This window comes from Monomorium pharaonis, chromosome 3, assembly GCF_013373865.1.
Source record: "Monomorium pharaonis isolate MP-MQ-018 chromosome 3, ASM1337386v2, whole genome shotgun sequence".
In the NCBI taxonomy this organism is placed as follows: Eukaryota; Metazoa; Arthropoda; class Insecta; order Hymenoptera; family Formicidae; genus Monomorium; species Monomorium pharaonis.
The window spans coordinates 30,014,723-30,029,649 of NC_050469.1; the positions used below are offsets into that span (position 1 = coordinate 30,014,723).

The following is a 14,927-nucleotide window of genomic DNA, read 5'->3' on the forward strand; positions in this document are numbered from 1 at the left end:
GCATTATATATTTTTATTAAAGCAAGTTTCAAAGATCGTCAAAATTTTATTTATATCATTTACGCGTAGTCAAATATGTATATATAATCTTGCGAAAAAACCTCTTTCCAATAACTCAACATTCCTAAAAATTTATTGTGAACATTTTATTGTTGAAAAGAAGTTCAATTTCGATTTTGCCCCCGCCCCCCCCCCAAAACTGTTGATTTTAATTAACAGCTGTGAACTACGGGAACCTTTCCTGAAGATCAGAAGAAAAACAGCTCTATCTTTATCTTTCAAGTTCGCGGCCGATAATTTCTATACACGTGTTCGTCTGTTAAAGATTCAAACTTTCGTCATGTTTTATATCCATACAGCAAAAACGCTACACATACACACACAGAGCAAAGAAGTATCAATGCGATGGAACGTGAGTACAAGACTGGATCTGCGATCTACGAAACACGAGACATGGTTTACGAGAGCGATGAACTTAAAGCTGGAACACATTATGTCCCATTAATTGCGAAAGGTTTAAATAACTTCGTGCGTCACACACATATACGCACATTTTCAAAGGAAAGTACACAAAATAAATAATTAAAGGTAAGGAGAATTTAAATATTCGGGGGGGGGGGGTTACGATTTAACGATAGATATTACACATGAAAATAAAAATCAAATTTCCTGTTTGCGGCGGATTTGGAGATGCTAAATATAATTTTTCTGTGAATTTAATATTTCCAGCTCATGTAAATCACGCGCCGACACTTTTGTTAATTTTGAAACACAGTTATTATTATAGTTAGATATACAAAGATTATAGTTAGATATCGCTCGCGCGTGTTAAATAAATTGTTATCGAGTACTCCAAGTTAAGAAATCTAATATTTCAATCTATAATCTAAAAGGGCAAGGTTCAAGTTTTCATCCTAATTAGGAGGTTCTAGAAGTTAGTTGTTTTTCTACAGAAAAAGATAATTGAAAACGCACTTTTAATCCGGGTTTATCTTAAAAACTAGAGCTATTTAACTGTACCCTACTATTACTATTTTTAGTATTTTTTTCTTCCGTTTTGTTTTTCTCGTTGGAAAGGTTTAATAGCAATTTTTGGTTGATGCCTTTCCTTTTGCGTGCTATCACTATTGTTTCTGCATTTTGATTAACTCTCTCTCCTTCTTGGCATGTGCAACAATAAACTTATTATTATTACTATTATTTTAGTGGCTCTTGTGCCTCTTTATCTGTTTAATTTCATAGTTAATTATCAGAGCCTTAATTCAGTTAAAATGTAAAGAGGAAAAAAAAAGAAAAAAAATGTAGGAAAAGAAAAATAAATAAATAAATAAATAAGTTAATTAAACTAAAATTAAGTAAGGTTTATAATTTTGTCATAAAGGCAATTCAAATTCTCAGTCTCTTTCTGTAAGTTAATCGCTGTATTATGCTTTTTAATAAATATCATCTCAGCTATCTCATGCTTACTTAAATGTTTCTCATTGTGTAAGATCTTCGGTGACGCCCAGTCAAAATCGTGGTTAAAATCTAGACGATGTCGACTTACAATCGATAAATTGCTTTCATGTTTCTTAATATCCTGACGATGTTCATTGATTCGTGTTATTAAATGACGTTTTGTTTGACCGATATAGCAAGCATCACAATTATTGCAATTCATATTATATACTACTTCTGTTTTTTTTTGGTGTGTCTAATTTATCTTTGCCTTTTTTTATTATTAAGTTTAGTTTGTTCATAATTGTATAAATGACTTTTAAGCCACACTTCTGATACGCAATTTTAATATTGTAATTAATGTCTTTTATATATGGAAGAACTACGCAGTGTCGTGGGTCAAAAGTATTACGCGACACTTCTTCACTTCTAGTTGAAAAAAAAATTTTTTTTAAGTCACTATAATTTTTTAAGTCACTAATGTTAGTATCTTCTTTGCGGCAAGAACATTTTTATCGTTGGGGTTCCTACAGAGCCCAGTGTACCGGGTAAGAGCTAAATATGTTTAAAAAAAAATAAAAAAAAATAAAAAAAAGGAATCGGAAAGAGAGCCGATCCTTACCGTTTGAAATGCTCCCTGATGCGATCCTCTCGGATGTTTTCCGGCAGATTTCCAACCCACAGGTGACGTGTCTCTCTAACCATTTTGCTCCGAACTCTTCATTTGGGATCGGATGTTGTGGTATCGTTTGGAGGCACTGTACAACGACACACAACCTCGACCAAGAGTGGAATTATTCACCAGAAAAGACACTTCACCAACACACAGGAGAAGACGCGCTATTTCTCGATCGATTAAAACAGACCGGCCTCCACCCTTCTTTCTTTCTTTCTTTCTCTCTCTCCTTAGGAACTGAACCTGCCTCTGCCTCCTCCGCGCTCCTGTCTTCGCTCTCTATCTCCAACGAGTAGAAGAAAGAGATTCAATTCGTATTACGCGGGTCCCTCTTTCTCTCTCTCTCTTTCTCTTTCTCTCCCGCGCTTTCGGCACTCCCCGAATTTGATTTCACTTTCCGGGCGCGAAACGAGACGACGACGGTAAAAATCACTAGTCACTAGCCGGCAAGAGGCGAGCCCGGATGCTGTCGTCGAGGACGACGCGGCTGCACGTCGTAGACACAATCGCACGTGCGTGCAACGGCAACGGCGACGACAGCGGCTGCGGCTATCAGCGGAACGAGGACGACGAGGACCACGGCGGCAACGGCGACGTGGCTCTCGCGACTCTCAGGCTTATACGCCGCGGCGACGCGCTCCGACGTCGGGGACGCGGGTGAGAAGAAGGTCGAGGGGTAGCACGACGACAAGTACGAGGAGTACCGGCTAGAGGTGCCGTGTCGATTAAAGCCACTGACGATTACGACTGCGTGGATCAGTAGTACCGTCGCCGGAGAACACCACATCGTATATCACTCGTGTCGCGTGTCGAAATACTCTTTCGCGGGCTGCGCACCCGCACCTCTCGGTCACACGTCGTCACTTATCCAAGCACTTCCCGGCACTTCCGGCCGCGGGATCCGATCCATCCCGGCGTGGCATAATTCCTCCTAGCCGCGAGGCGATGGCGGTGGTGGTGATGAAGGAGAACGCGCACACGCGTACACGTCGTGTCGTCGTGGCCGGCGCTAAGCGACGCGCGCGTATTTTGCGCTCCGCTCCGCTCCGTTTCCGTTTTTTGGGGGGGAAAAACGGCACAGCGGGACGCGACGCCACGGCACGACACGACACGACACGGCACGGCACGACACGGCACGGCACGGCACGGCACGGCACGGGCACGGCACCAACACACTGGGCACGAAACACGGCACGGCACGGCACCGCACGCAGCACGACACGACACGTCACGGCACGTTACGCGGCACGTCACTGCGGACGCGGCCGCGAAAAGACGGGGATTCCCTCGTTCCCGCTCGTTCTCGGCCAAGCGAGTGGCCGCCTCCTCGGTGGTCGCGCGCCGCGGCGTGCGTGTGCGTGTGTGCGTGCGCGTGACCCACTGCTGCTGCTGCTGATAACGCGAATCAATTCGGCGGCGGCTGCTGCTGCTGATGATGATGACGACGACGCCGACGACGACGACGACGACGACGTCGCCGCGCCGTTTCCTCTTCCTCGCCTCCTTATTCCGTCACGCGTGTTTTTACTCGCCGCGCGAGACAACACGATGGACGACGAGGACGAGGACGAGGACGGTACCCTTTCACGCACAACCGTACTACCGCACAACATGCAACACACGGCTCGCGATTTTATACACGTACTATCAATCGTCGTCGCGCGAATGTATCCACTCTCGGGGGGTGGGAAGTAGGGGGGGGTAATCGACTCTCTTCTCTTTTTCCTCCTTTTCACATCACCAACCGTATATACTTTCGCGGCCCGAGATATATATATATTTATATATATATCACGTATTATATCTATGGATACACATACATATATTAGACTCCGGGGTGTATCATCAGCACTGCTACGACCACGACTACGCCTCGCGCGCTCCGCCGCCGAGAGGGCCGGGAATCCCCGAGCGAGTCGGCCCCCGGCACTTACGCGCGTATACCTCGTATATAGGAATAACACACCAAGTTATCTCGGCGCGCGATTCCCGATTGCGCGCGCGGCGCAAAACTCCCGTTGCCGTCGTGCGAACGCGTGCATGCGCGGCGCGGCGACGATGCCGATACGACGACGACGACGTCCGGCCGGACGACACATCGAAAACAAAAATTCACACTCGACAAACTTAATTTCTCTTCTTCCTTTTTTTACCTCTCGTTTACTGCCGTAACGTAAAGGGGAGGGGAGGGGAGGGGAGTTTTACGCCTACGTGAAACTCACTTGCTTTCTCAAACTTCACACTCGGGCCATGTAACGCAGACGGAGCTTAACTTCGGCTCCTTCTCACTGCACTACACTACTCGGAGTGACGTCACCGTGGCGGGAGCGCAGCGAGGCTCGCTGACTAGCATCGCCGTCCTGCCGCCTGGTGGGGAAACGGCGATAGGGGAGCGGAACGAGTCTACATGAGAGAGAGGCGACTTTGCGCGATCGCGATCGTCGCCCGCCAGGCGGTGAGGTGTGGGGGAAAAACGAGAGAGGGGGAAACAACGGGGGAGGGTGTGCGAGCGAGCGCGCGCGCGCGCGTGTCCGCGCGCACACACAGCTTCCGAGAGGCAAGGAGGGAGGGACTCGTTCGAATCGAAGCAAGGACAGGTAGAGGGGACTCGGGACTAACGCGGGCGGGGAAGGGATAACGGGTCGAACGAGCTAACCCGAACCCCCGAGCCGCGCGCTTGTTCCTTTCGTCCCTCCCTCCCTTCCGCCCTCCTCTCTTCGGCCCCTCGCGCTCCGCGCCGGATCATCGTGCTCCTTCCGTCTTTCTCTCTCTCTTTCTCTCTCTCTCTCTCTCTCTCGCTTCCTCCCTTCGCTCACCGTACTTTTCCCTCCCCGCCCTTCCCGCTCCGCGTAAAGTCGTTCGTTCTCTTCCTTCTGCACCGTCGCCACCACCGTCGCCGTCGAGTCAAATCCTATCTGCCATCTTCGTTTCTTCTCTCCTCTCCCTCCGTACCCTGCTCTTTCTCGCTTCGGTCGCATGTACGCGTACGCGTTCTCTCTCTTCTTTTCTTTCTCTCTCTCTCTCTCTCTTTTTCTCTTGCTTCAGGGCCGGTTTAGGGGCAGCCAATTACCCGGGGCATCGGTACTTTCTGTACCGGGAATAAAGACGGACAATCGGATTATTACGAAAATAAAAGTGCTTAACTTCGTGACGTTCTCTCTAATCAAGGAAGTAACGATCAAACAAACGTAGCGGAGCTTGATAGCGCGCATTAATGAGGCGTGCGGGCGGATAAGCGTTTTTCACGTAAACGATTCGTAGATTCAGCGACGTGATGAGCGAGAAATAAAGATCCGTCAAAGTTAGTTTCTCTCCTACTACGAAGTTCTCTGTTAATTTCCGTTATCAAAATGATTTTCAAAACGTAAATGAAACAAAACCCTTATAACTACAATATGTGTAATTTCCCTTCCTTAATTTTTAACGGAATAAAACCGACAGGACAAAACTTGAAACTACGTATGTTTTGTATCTAGCCGAGCGGCATATGTGTATCTCACATTTGTTATGTAATGTGATTTTTAAAAAATAAAAAAAAACAAAATTCACGTTCGTTAAATTTTCAAACAATGACTGTAAAGGAATTTCTTAATGCGTGCCCTTCATCGTTTTTACACTTTGTAACCTTATTAGAACGTATTATTATTATATAGTCGAAAAATAAATGTGTAACGGTATAAATAAAATCAAAATCGGAGCATAGCAATGTAAAATCAAAACATAAAAATATTTTAAAAGAGCGTCGAATACTTGCTACATATATTCAATTTCGGATTCTGTTGGGATACCTGGACCGTTGTCCTTCGTCGAAACAGATATCTTAGGACACAAAAGAGTAACAGTGACAATCCGTAAGGGGTGAACAATGCGCTAGCTGCATGCCTGCGCCGCCGCCATTTTGTTCTTGCCGAGGACAGCGTGTCCACGTACGGACAGGCTGTTGTTATGTCCATGTTTCGTGCGATCGTTGTCATTCCTCTGGGCGCCGTTGCACGCTCGCATGTCGCACACATTACGCGACGTGCTGCGTGAGCAACGACGGTCTCCGTCAGGATGTTGCTTGACTAGAGAGAAAGTCACTTCCGTTGCGACTGTGTCGCGCTGTCACGTTCGAAAACGTTTTCGTCATTTGGGGAACGTCGCGTGACGCTGCTTTCCGACCAATTTTCACGGTCGTGTGTCCTGTGCTGGTGAATTTCTTTCCTCAGTTGAAAACTGAACTCGACGAAATCATCGAGCAACTTCGGTTATAAATAAATGGCAAAGGATAATCATATAAATATTGGCAAACAACGGGAATATTAATTTCGATGGTTCATTGTTTTAAATATGGAGAATTTTCTGAATTTTTAGAAATGCGTCGACTATGTCCATACTAGAGAAAGCGATTTCCAAGGAGCTGCTTTATCTGAAAACGAATGTGTCAATAGTTTCGTTAACAGAAAGCATTGCGTTCCTTTATTACGCCCAATTTGTAATCAGACGAATTTTTCATGAACTTTTATACCAATATAAACTGTTAAAAGTATTATTATTAAATTACTGTAATTTTACAATTCTCGATGTGCGGATGTGTGAAAATGACTCTCTTCACTTACTTTACACACCAAATTCTAGCACGTTTCGTTACTCCGAATAATATATCATACGAAAATAAAAATAAAACTTATAGTTAGCTTCATATCTCCGTCGGCCGTTCAACGCAGTATTTGCTTATAAATTGAAATCGTTTCATATGGAATATTGCTCAAATGTTTTTCTTCACATTTTTTTCTTTTAAAATAGAAAGACATGAACGCAATAATGAATAATATGTTTATGTCTGGACAATATAATAAACACATAATTATTTTATGAAATTTCAAGAGCAACATTTTAAAACAGGATGGCATATTTTCATTACGGTAGTAAGTTAATAAAAAAAATAAATTTAACTATATAGGATATGTTGACTTTAAGATAAACTATATTACTGTTGTCACATAAATAAATATGTCATAAAATCCCGGGGAAAAATGTTTATATAAAAACATATATGTATAAGTATATATAAAATATGTCATCTTTTACAAAGTAATGATCTGTATCATCAAATGATCAAGTTACAGTAGAACACCCTATATATTCATTTACGTAAATATTACGACTGCGATGTTCTTAATATCGTATGTATGTAGGCGTATATCTTAATTCAGTGTATCAAGTCACGAAAAAAGCGCGATTGGCTGAAAGAGAGAAAGAGATAGATAATAGTTAGATGGAGAGAAAGAGAGAGAGAGAGAGAGAGAGAGAGAGAGAGAGAGAGAGAGAGAGAGAGAGAGAGAGAGAGAGAGAGAGAGAGAGAGAGAGAGAGAGAGAGAGAGAGAGAGAGAGAGAGAGGAGGAAGTGAAAGAGAGAACTGCAGCTTAGCGATTTCGTTACAATTATCTTAGACCTTCTGCGAGACAATTGGTGATGGCACTTATCGTATTGGATAAAGTTATTTCTTCGCTCGTCAGACACGTATCAATGCTATTGACGCTTTTGATTAGTATGGCAATCAACTTTGTGACTGATGATTAGATATTTGCGATTTATGTTGACTATAGCTGGTATTCATAATCTGATCTTAAATATAAGGTTATTTTAAATTTATTTTCAGATATTCTGTAGCCAAAAAAGTAATCCATATGGTATGTAAAGATGAATTTATATAATATTTAAAATAATCTTAAATATAAAGACAGACTCTATATATATATATATATGAATACCAGTCTACGATTTTTAAAAAATATTTAAAGATCTGTAATAAAAATGTTACATAAGTTAACACATATATTCGTAAGTTTTATATATTTGTAAATTTTATTTTATTGATAAAATAATTACTAAATAATATATTGATACATCATGAAAATGAGGAATCTTGTTAATACTGCTTAAGATGGTTCATCTTAAAATTTTATAAATAAATTGCATGATTAAATGACAAATTAAATTCCAGTTTTTTAAAAGTAAGTTGTGAAACTAGACTTTAACCTAATGTTTGATCATAGAAACCTTGAGTGAAGCCTCATTGGATAAAACATCAGGTTAAGTCTGGTTTCCATAAGTGAAGCCCTATTGGACAAAACATCAGGTTAAGTCTAACCAAAAGTTAACCAGATAATAAAAAACCGGGACCTAGAGATCATGGTATCTGGGAAAGATTTGTTAATGATTTAAAATTATGAAGACTAGAACTATAAGAGACGAAACTAAGGGACAAGACACAAACTCTTCTTTGACGCATTATATGTTACATTAAGTACTCCATAAGCTTCTTATGTTAAGGATTTCTTTGTGCGTTGACTTTAGTTTTAAGTATGAACCTAAATTTATGGAATACGTTAAGAAAGAGCTTGTGTCTCCCGATTCTAAGCTTGATTAAGACTAAAGTCCACTTTATGCTACAAATATTGACCTATACCGAGCACTTGATATGCGTATCAAACACTATATTCGTACCAAATTGGTTTATAATGGTATAAACAACAGCGTATTAAGTTGATACGATACGTATCATGAAACCATACGATATTGTATCAAAATAGTATTAAATAAATAAATACACATATAGCGTTATAAACGCTGGTATATTAAAACTGTATTTCAATTGCTGCCAATAAATTTTTTTAAAAATGTTATGTAAAGAGCTAGGATTAAGTTGGCTAAAAGAGGAAACATGAGTTTATTTCTTTGTTAGACACATTGCCTTTGTATTTTATCTATGATTTATGTTGTTTACGAATAAATAATTGTCGCAGACGTTTCTTCCGATTATCTTAATAAGTTTTGAAAACTCCGAATAGAGTAAAAAATAAAACAACATTTTAAGTGTTAAAGGGCAGTTTCAACTTCTTGGTAAACTTACCTATCAGGTAAGCATATATTTATCTTCATTTTTTCTAAATAAATACAGACACACATTTACCTGATAGGTGAGATTACCAAGAAGTGAGATCAGCCCTAAATAAATATTAAACTAAAATAAATATTAAATATTAAATAAATTAAAAATATTAAATATAAAAAATATATTTGTTTGTTACTAAGAGAAATGAAATTCATCAATGTTTTGTGAATATTGTTAGAGATATACTTACAATATATATATATAAAACATCAAATTTGGACTATCAAATATCATATCAATATCATATTATCTTTAGATTGAAATTAAATTATCGAAAAAGACTAAAAAAATTTTACATATTTTCCATTTATTTATTTATTTATCTATATGAATATGTATGCAGTTTTATTGAAATTTGAATTTGTTACCTTGCGAAAGTCTTCTCTTGTAAATTAATATCGATCCATTATAAAGCGTATTGAGATTTCGCTGACTTGATGTGTAATGACATCTCTTGGCACAATACAACAATTACTGAGGTAAATTTCTGGTTATCAACAGTTGTTGTCATCTAATTAATTATTAATTATTAATTAAATCACACACATACACACCAGAGTGTTGTGCCATACATTTCAAGATTACATTTGTGATTGCATCTACATGGTTGATTTACGTATGTTTACCTCAGATGGCCAAATTTGCTAAAACAAATAATATCCAAATCTTTCCTAGAAAATTTGTAAGTAAAATGGCATTAAATTAAATACAAATTCTGTTATTCTAACAAGATAATGTTGTCGACAAATTGTTAGCATAAATATAATAAAATGTGCTTTACGAACGTTGCCAGCAAATAGTCGCCAAATATCAAACAAGGCTTGATGATATACTTGACGCCAAATTATCATCAAAAAGCAAGGTCTACGTAACTCTGTTTGACTGTTTACTTTGACGTCAAGTTGTTGTCAAAAAGCAACTTGGCGTCAACTGAATTGCATAAACCTTGCTCACTTTTTTAACCACAATTTGCTATCAAGTTATGATGTAAACTTTGCTAGTAAAACACAAACTGATTGCGGACAGATGCTATAGTATTTGGTATCAAGTTTTTTTAACTAATTTATTGTCAACTTTGATGACAAATTGTTTACTGAATACGTTACGTTTACACAATATTTTTTATGTAGATAATATAAGCAATATAAGCAATATAAATGGTTATAAATTATATAACACAAAAAAGGTAATTAAATTATATTTTATAAGATTGTTTATATATTTTTAGTATAAATAAAATATATATTATTACAAGAAAAAGGAAAAATGTTTAAATTTTATTTTGTAATCACATGTGATTAAAAGCATCATAATAATCCGATTATTGTTTATATAGATAAAAACATTTCACATAGCTTACATTGTATACATATAATGTAGATTATTTTTATAGATATTTCATGCGTAAAAGTCCAATCCTATCATATATATTTAGTATATGACAAAGATAAAAAGCACTTCTACTGATGACAAAAAATAAATAAAAGAGAAAAGAAAGAGAAATATTTTTTTTCATTTTAATTAGACGCTTTGTGATATGCGCAAAATGAAAATACATCTGCACACCTCACACACAATCACACAAAGCATATCGCATATGAGTGAAGTGGCGTTTGCGGAGTCGAAATCCTGTCATGGATTTAATTTCCTTGGCGACCGAATATTGAGCAAACATATGCAGGAAGAAATTTCGCTCCCGTTAAAAGTATTTTACTGCCGTAGCGTAAACAGCTGTTGTCATTTCGAACGCGTATTACATCACAATCGAATCGGGATTCTTTTGAATTTTGTCAGATTTATTTGCAACGCATTTCGCGTGCTTGCGAAACAAATAATGAATGACAAATATTCCGAATATGCAGAAGACGCGGAGGAACCGTCCGTTACGTCATCGGATCCGAATGAACGGAAATTAGCGCGCCGCATTCGTATTCAGCGACGCTTAGAAGCGCTAACTAAGTAAGAACGTTTCTCCATTACGCTCAGCTCTGATCAAAAATACAATCTGGAAAGATTTACACAAACCTTAATGTATTCTTCCAATCTTTGAAATATTTCTTTAAAATTATTCCTTAAAAATATTTCGTAAATGTTTCCTTAAAAATTGATGCATTTTTGAAATTTTTTCTCCGCTTGCTTTCTTAGCGTTTTAAGATCTTTCTTTCATTTAATATCACGTACTTTCTTTCTATTATTGGGATTATCTCTTTTACAGAAAAACAGATACTGAAGATGCAGAAGTTGTCGAGAAGACGCTCACCGAGAGGCAAATACTTGCTAGTTCTGAATTGTTGGAAAACTTATCGGTGGAAGGCGACGAAGTGGTTAGTATAACAAACGTTTATTTCAATTTACATCGATAATTATTTGAATGGCTATTTGTCACGAATTTTCGTGACGTTAATCCATAAACATGCGCATGAGAATCATATTGATGCAAGCTATAAATCTTCTAATTGAATAAACGTAACAAAATATTTTTCAGTTTTAGATAGATTTAAATGTGTAAAATAATCTAATATTATCAATATATTCATTATTGTTTTACTTTGTAAGTGGCAAAAGAAAGTTATATAAATTTTATTTTCGCTTTTAGAGAACGTTTTTAGCAAATTTTATAGAAAAAAACCATGAATGTATGAACTTTATAAATTTTTATTTCTTTAATTATCTAAACAGATCGTGTTTTTATCAGTATTAATACAATACAATGCTTAGTTTCCGAAAAATAAGAAAATGTCACTTTAAGAGACTTAATTATATTAATATTGGCGACCTTACTCTATCCAAAAAATTAATATAAAAGAGATCGGACCAATCGTTTGATAAATTTATCTGTAGGTGACTTCCGTGAAAGTGGCAAACGACGCTAGGGAACTACAGCGACGGAGAGAGGCGCAAGATATCAGAAGAATGTTACTGAAGAAGCTCGAGGAAGATGACGAGGAATGTATGAAAAGGTACCAGAAGATCAATGAGAAGTGGTCAAACATTTTTGCGTCTAAGGACCCGTTAGATATACACGCGGAAATGGAAGCCCAAAATGCTAAGTGTCTGGAAATCATGGAGAGGAAGGATGCTGTCATCGCGCAATTGCGGCAAGAGTTGGAGAACGCCGATCTTAAGTTCGTTAATGACCAGCAAAATCAAAATGAGGATATAGACTTATTGATCAATAGGATGGACAATCAAGTTAGATATATACACTCTTTTGATAATAACGTTAATATGACGTGGTATGATAGGCTCGTATATTTCATTTAGATGAACATCATGACTAAAGCTTATCGCCATGAATTATCGCTTATTAATGATGTAATGGAGTCTGAGCGTAAAATGTTGGTGGAAAATCTTTCCGAGAAATGGGACACGCTATACAAAAAGCTACAGGAGGACAGTATCTCGGGACTAGACAGACGGAAGAAGATAATGTGCGAGTACGAAGAAGAGATGAAGAGAGTCATGATCGAGCATCAGGAAGAGTTCCGAGCACAGAAAATCAATTTCGAGCTTGAAATTCAGAAGCTCCAACAAGAGGTACAGAGCACGAAAGCGCTATGCTTCATGAACATCGAGAAACTGGATTACAGTTATGCCGTGCTTAAGCGACGAGAGGACGAAAACGCTATAGTGAAAAATCAGCAAAAGAGAAGAATTAATAAGTCGGTATTGAATGCAAATCGAATTGTTGTATACAATCGAATACAGCGAGCCTTTGCGTTTCTTCAGGATCGGGAAATTAATTATGATTAATCGTGAACGGGCGTCCTTTTCAGGCTTCAGGATATTATCAACGATCTGAAAAAGAGTTATGCAGAGTTAGAAGAGAACACAAGGCTTGAGATACAGAGGCTTACCGACCAGGTCATAAAAGCGCATAAGAATATTTTGGATTTGATGGAAAAGTCGGATCACTTTACAAGAAATAATGATAAACGGTATATGCAAATTTGGGATATGAATGCGAAAAATGCGAATGAGTTGCTCGATAAGGTATGTTAAGGTGAATTTTTTTAAATAATTCGATACTGAAAAGGAAAAGTTTTAAGTGCTGACGCATTTCTTTTCAGATTTTAAATGCTGACAAAATCATATACGAACAAGCATTAGGTATGGAATGGAATCCACCTGAAAAAACCTTGCTTGGAAAAGAAGATCTGCCGTCATATCGTAGTGTGATGTGTACTATAGAAGAAGGTAACGACTGATTAAATTTTTTTTTTAATCGATTACATATTAAATTCTTCTAATATGTTGCATTCTTTAAGAAAACAAATTGATCAACGAGAAAAAGACAATATATGAATCTTACAAACCAGCAAACACCCTTGAGGAAATCAATTTGGAAAGACGATTGCTGAATTGTATCATAAAACATATTTCCGATCGTTGTGATTATCTGATAGAAGATAAATTGCTCGAGTTGCTTTTACCTTATACCGCGAACGATCAGCTGGTCATACGTTTGGATAATGTATTTCAGGTAAACATACGCGTCGTGAAATATCTCATTTTATTTCGTTGTAATATTGTCGTATGTTATTAGGCGTTGAACATTAAGTCTGAAAAGGAGCTTGGGTTTCTTTTGAATTTCTTTCTGCCGTATGCATATTGTTCTACGTGTAGCAAGGACTTGACCAAGGACACATGCGGTACTACTGATGAATTTACTGAATCTTCTTTACCGAAAACAGAGTTAGTAAATAGTTACAATCAAATAATGTATTTAACAACTTTTCAAGCAATATTATTTGCAAAGCAGCATTGAACAAGAGACAGACATTTGTGGCGTTACGGAGGAGTTCACGGAAGATGAAACTAAATTAATTATCGCTGTGAAAAAAGCAATTTCTGATGAAAAATTATCTACTCCTAGCGACGATGTTAGCGTTATTTCGTCTCGAAGTTCCTCAACTGAATTACTTCCTATCGCGGAATGTACTTCAACTTCACATGAATCTATCAGTGATATCATGAAGGGTACGTGTATTTTAATTCACGAATTTAATATGGAAATTAGAGATCGAGCCGAGGAATATTTTATATTAATAATAAAATTAATATTAATTTATTTCGTATAGATGACGATCAAATGCAACGACGCTTATTGTGTGACAAGGGACACTTGCTTGAAATTGAAGCTACGTTTGTCACTAGAGCTTTACGAGAATTCGTAGAAAAATATCATTTTGTTAAATGGAAAGAAATGCCAGAGACATTTCAAGAAAAATTAACAAAGAAAAAGACAGTCGTATCCCGAAATATGACAATTCAAGATATAACTGATTTTTGGAAGCGATACAGTGAAATTTTTCCAACAAAGAAGGAACAACTCTGGGATGGTTTATTAATCGGACTTAAAAAGTATCTTGAAATATTAAAAGAACGGCATTGTTTGAATACTGAAGTAAAATCTTTACGAACGCAGAATGCAGAATTACGCCGTTTATTGAAAACATACATAATCCAAGTAATGTCAGAAAATAATATATAGCCATTATTAAATATCATATTGAAAAATATTTGAAATAATAACACCTTATATTCTATGTTTTAGTCTGAATGTGATAGATTTTCGCAAGATACTGCACAATCTATTCGTGAAGTGACTTAGGATAGAACTTAAATAAATATATTTAATGAAAATTTCATAGTGCATTAAATTCAATGATATATAATTTTAGTGCATGAAATTCAATGATATATAATTTTCGACATCCAGAATAAAATGTAAATATACATTGCTATATATAATTGTGTAATTTTTATTTAGCGATTATCTTATCTAATAATTTTTAATAATGATGGACTCTAACTTTCGAATTAATCATAATTTTAAAGATTAATTAAATTCAGTTACTATACTGCTATTTGAAA

At 37.5% G+C, this 14,927-nt stretch overlaps 2 protein-coding genes across 3 annotated transcripts in view; one reads left to right on the plus strand and one right to left on the minus strand.

The window, feature by feature from the left end:
- The window catches only part of LOC105834610 (protein split ends), an 89,869-nt gene extending 87,015 nt beyond the window's left edge, over positions 1-2,854 (minus strand). For both annotated transcript variants that reach the window (XM_036284728.1, XM_036284727.1), the window contains exon 1: positions 2,060-2,854. In XM_036284728.1, the coding sequence (XP_036140621.1) occupies positions 2,060-2,142 (83 nt within the window). In that variant the 5' untranslated portion in view covers positions 2,143-2,854. The remainder of the gene's footprint in view (positions 1-2,059) is intronic.
- Positions 2,855-7,912: 5,058 nt separating this feature from the next.
- LOC105833801 (dynein regulatory complex protein 1) lies at positions 7,913-14,795 on the plus strand. Its single transcript, XM_012675800.3, has 10 exons — positions 7,913-11,009; positions 11,266-11,374; positions 11,892-12,242; positions 12,315-12,712; positions 12,827-13,043; positions 13,121-13,247; positions 13,319-13,533; positions 13,597-13,745; positions 13,813-14,030; positions 14,132-14,795. The coding sequence occupies exons 1-10, from the start codon at positions 10,588-10,590 to the stop codon at positions 14,542-14,544; spliced, it is 2,619 nt and encodes an 872-aa protein (XP_012531254.1). The 5' UTR covers positions 7,913-10,587; the 3' UTR covers positions 14,545-14,795.
- Positions 14,796-14,927: the final 132 nt, after the last annotated feature.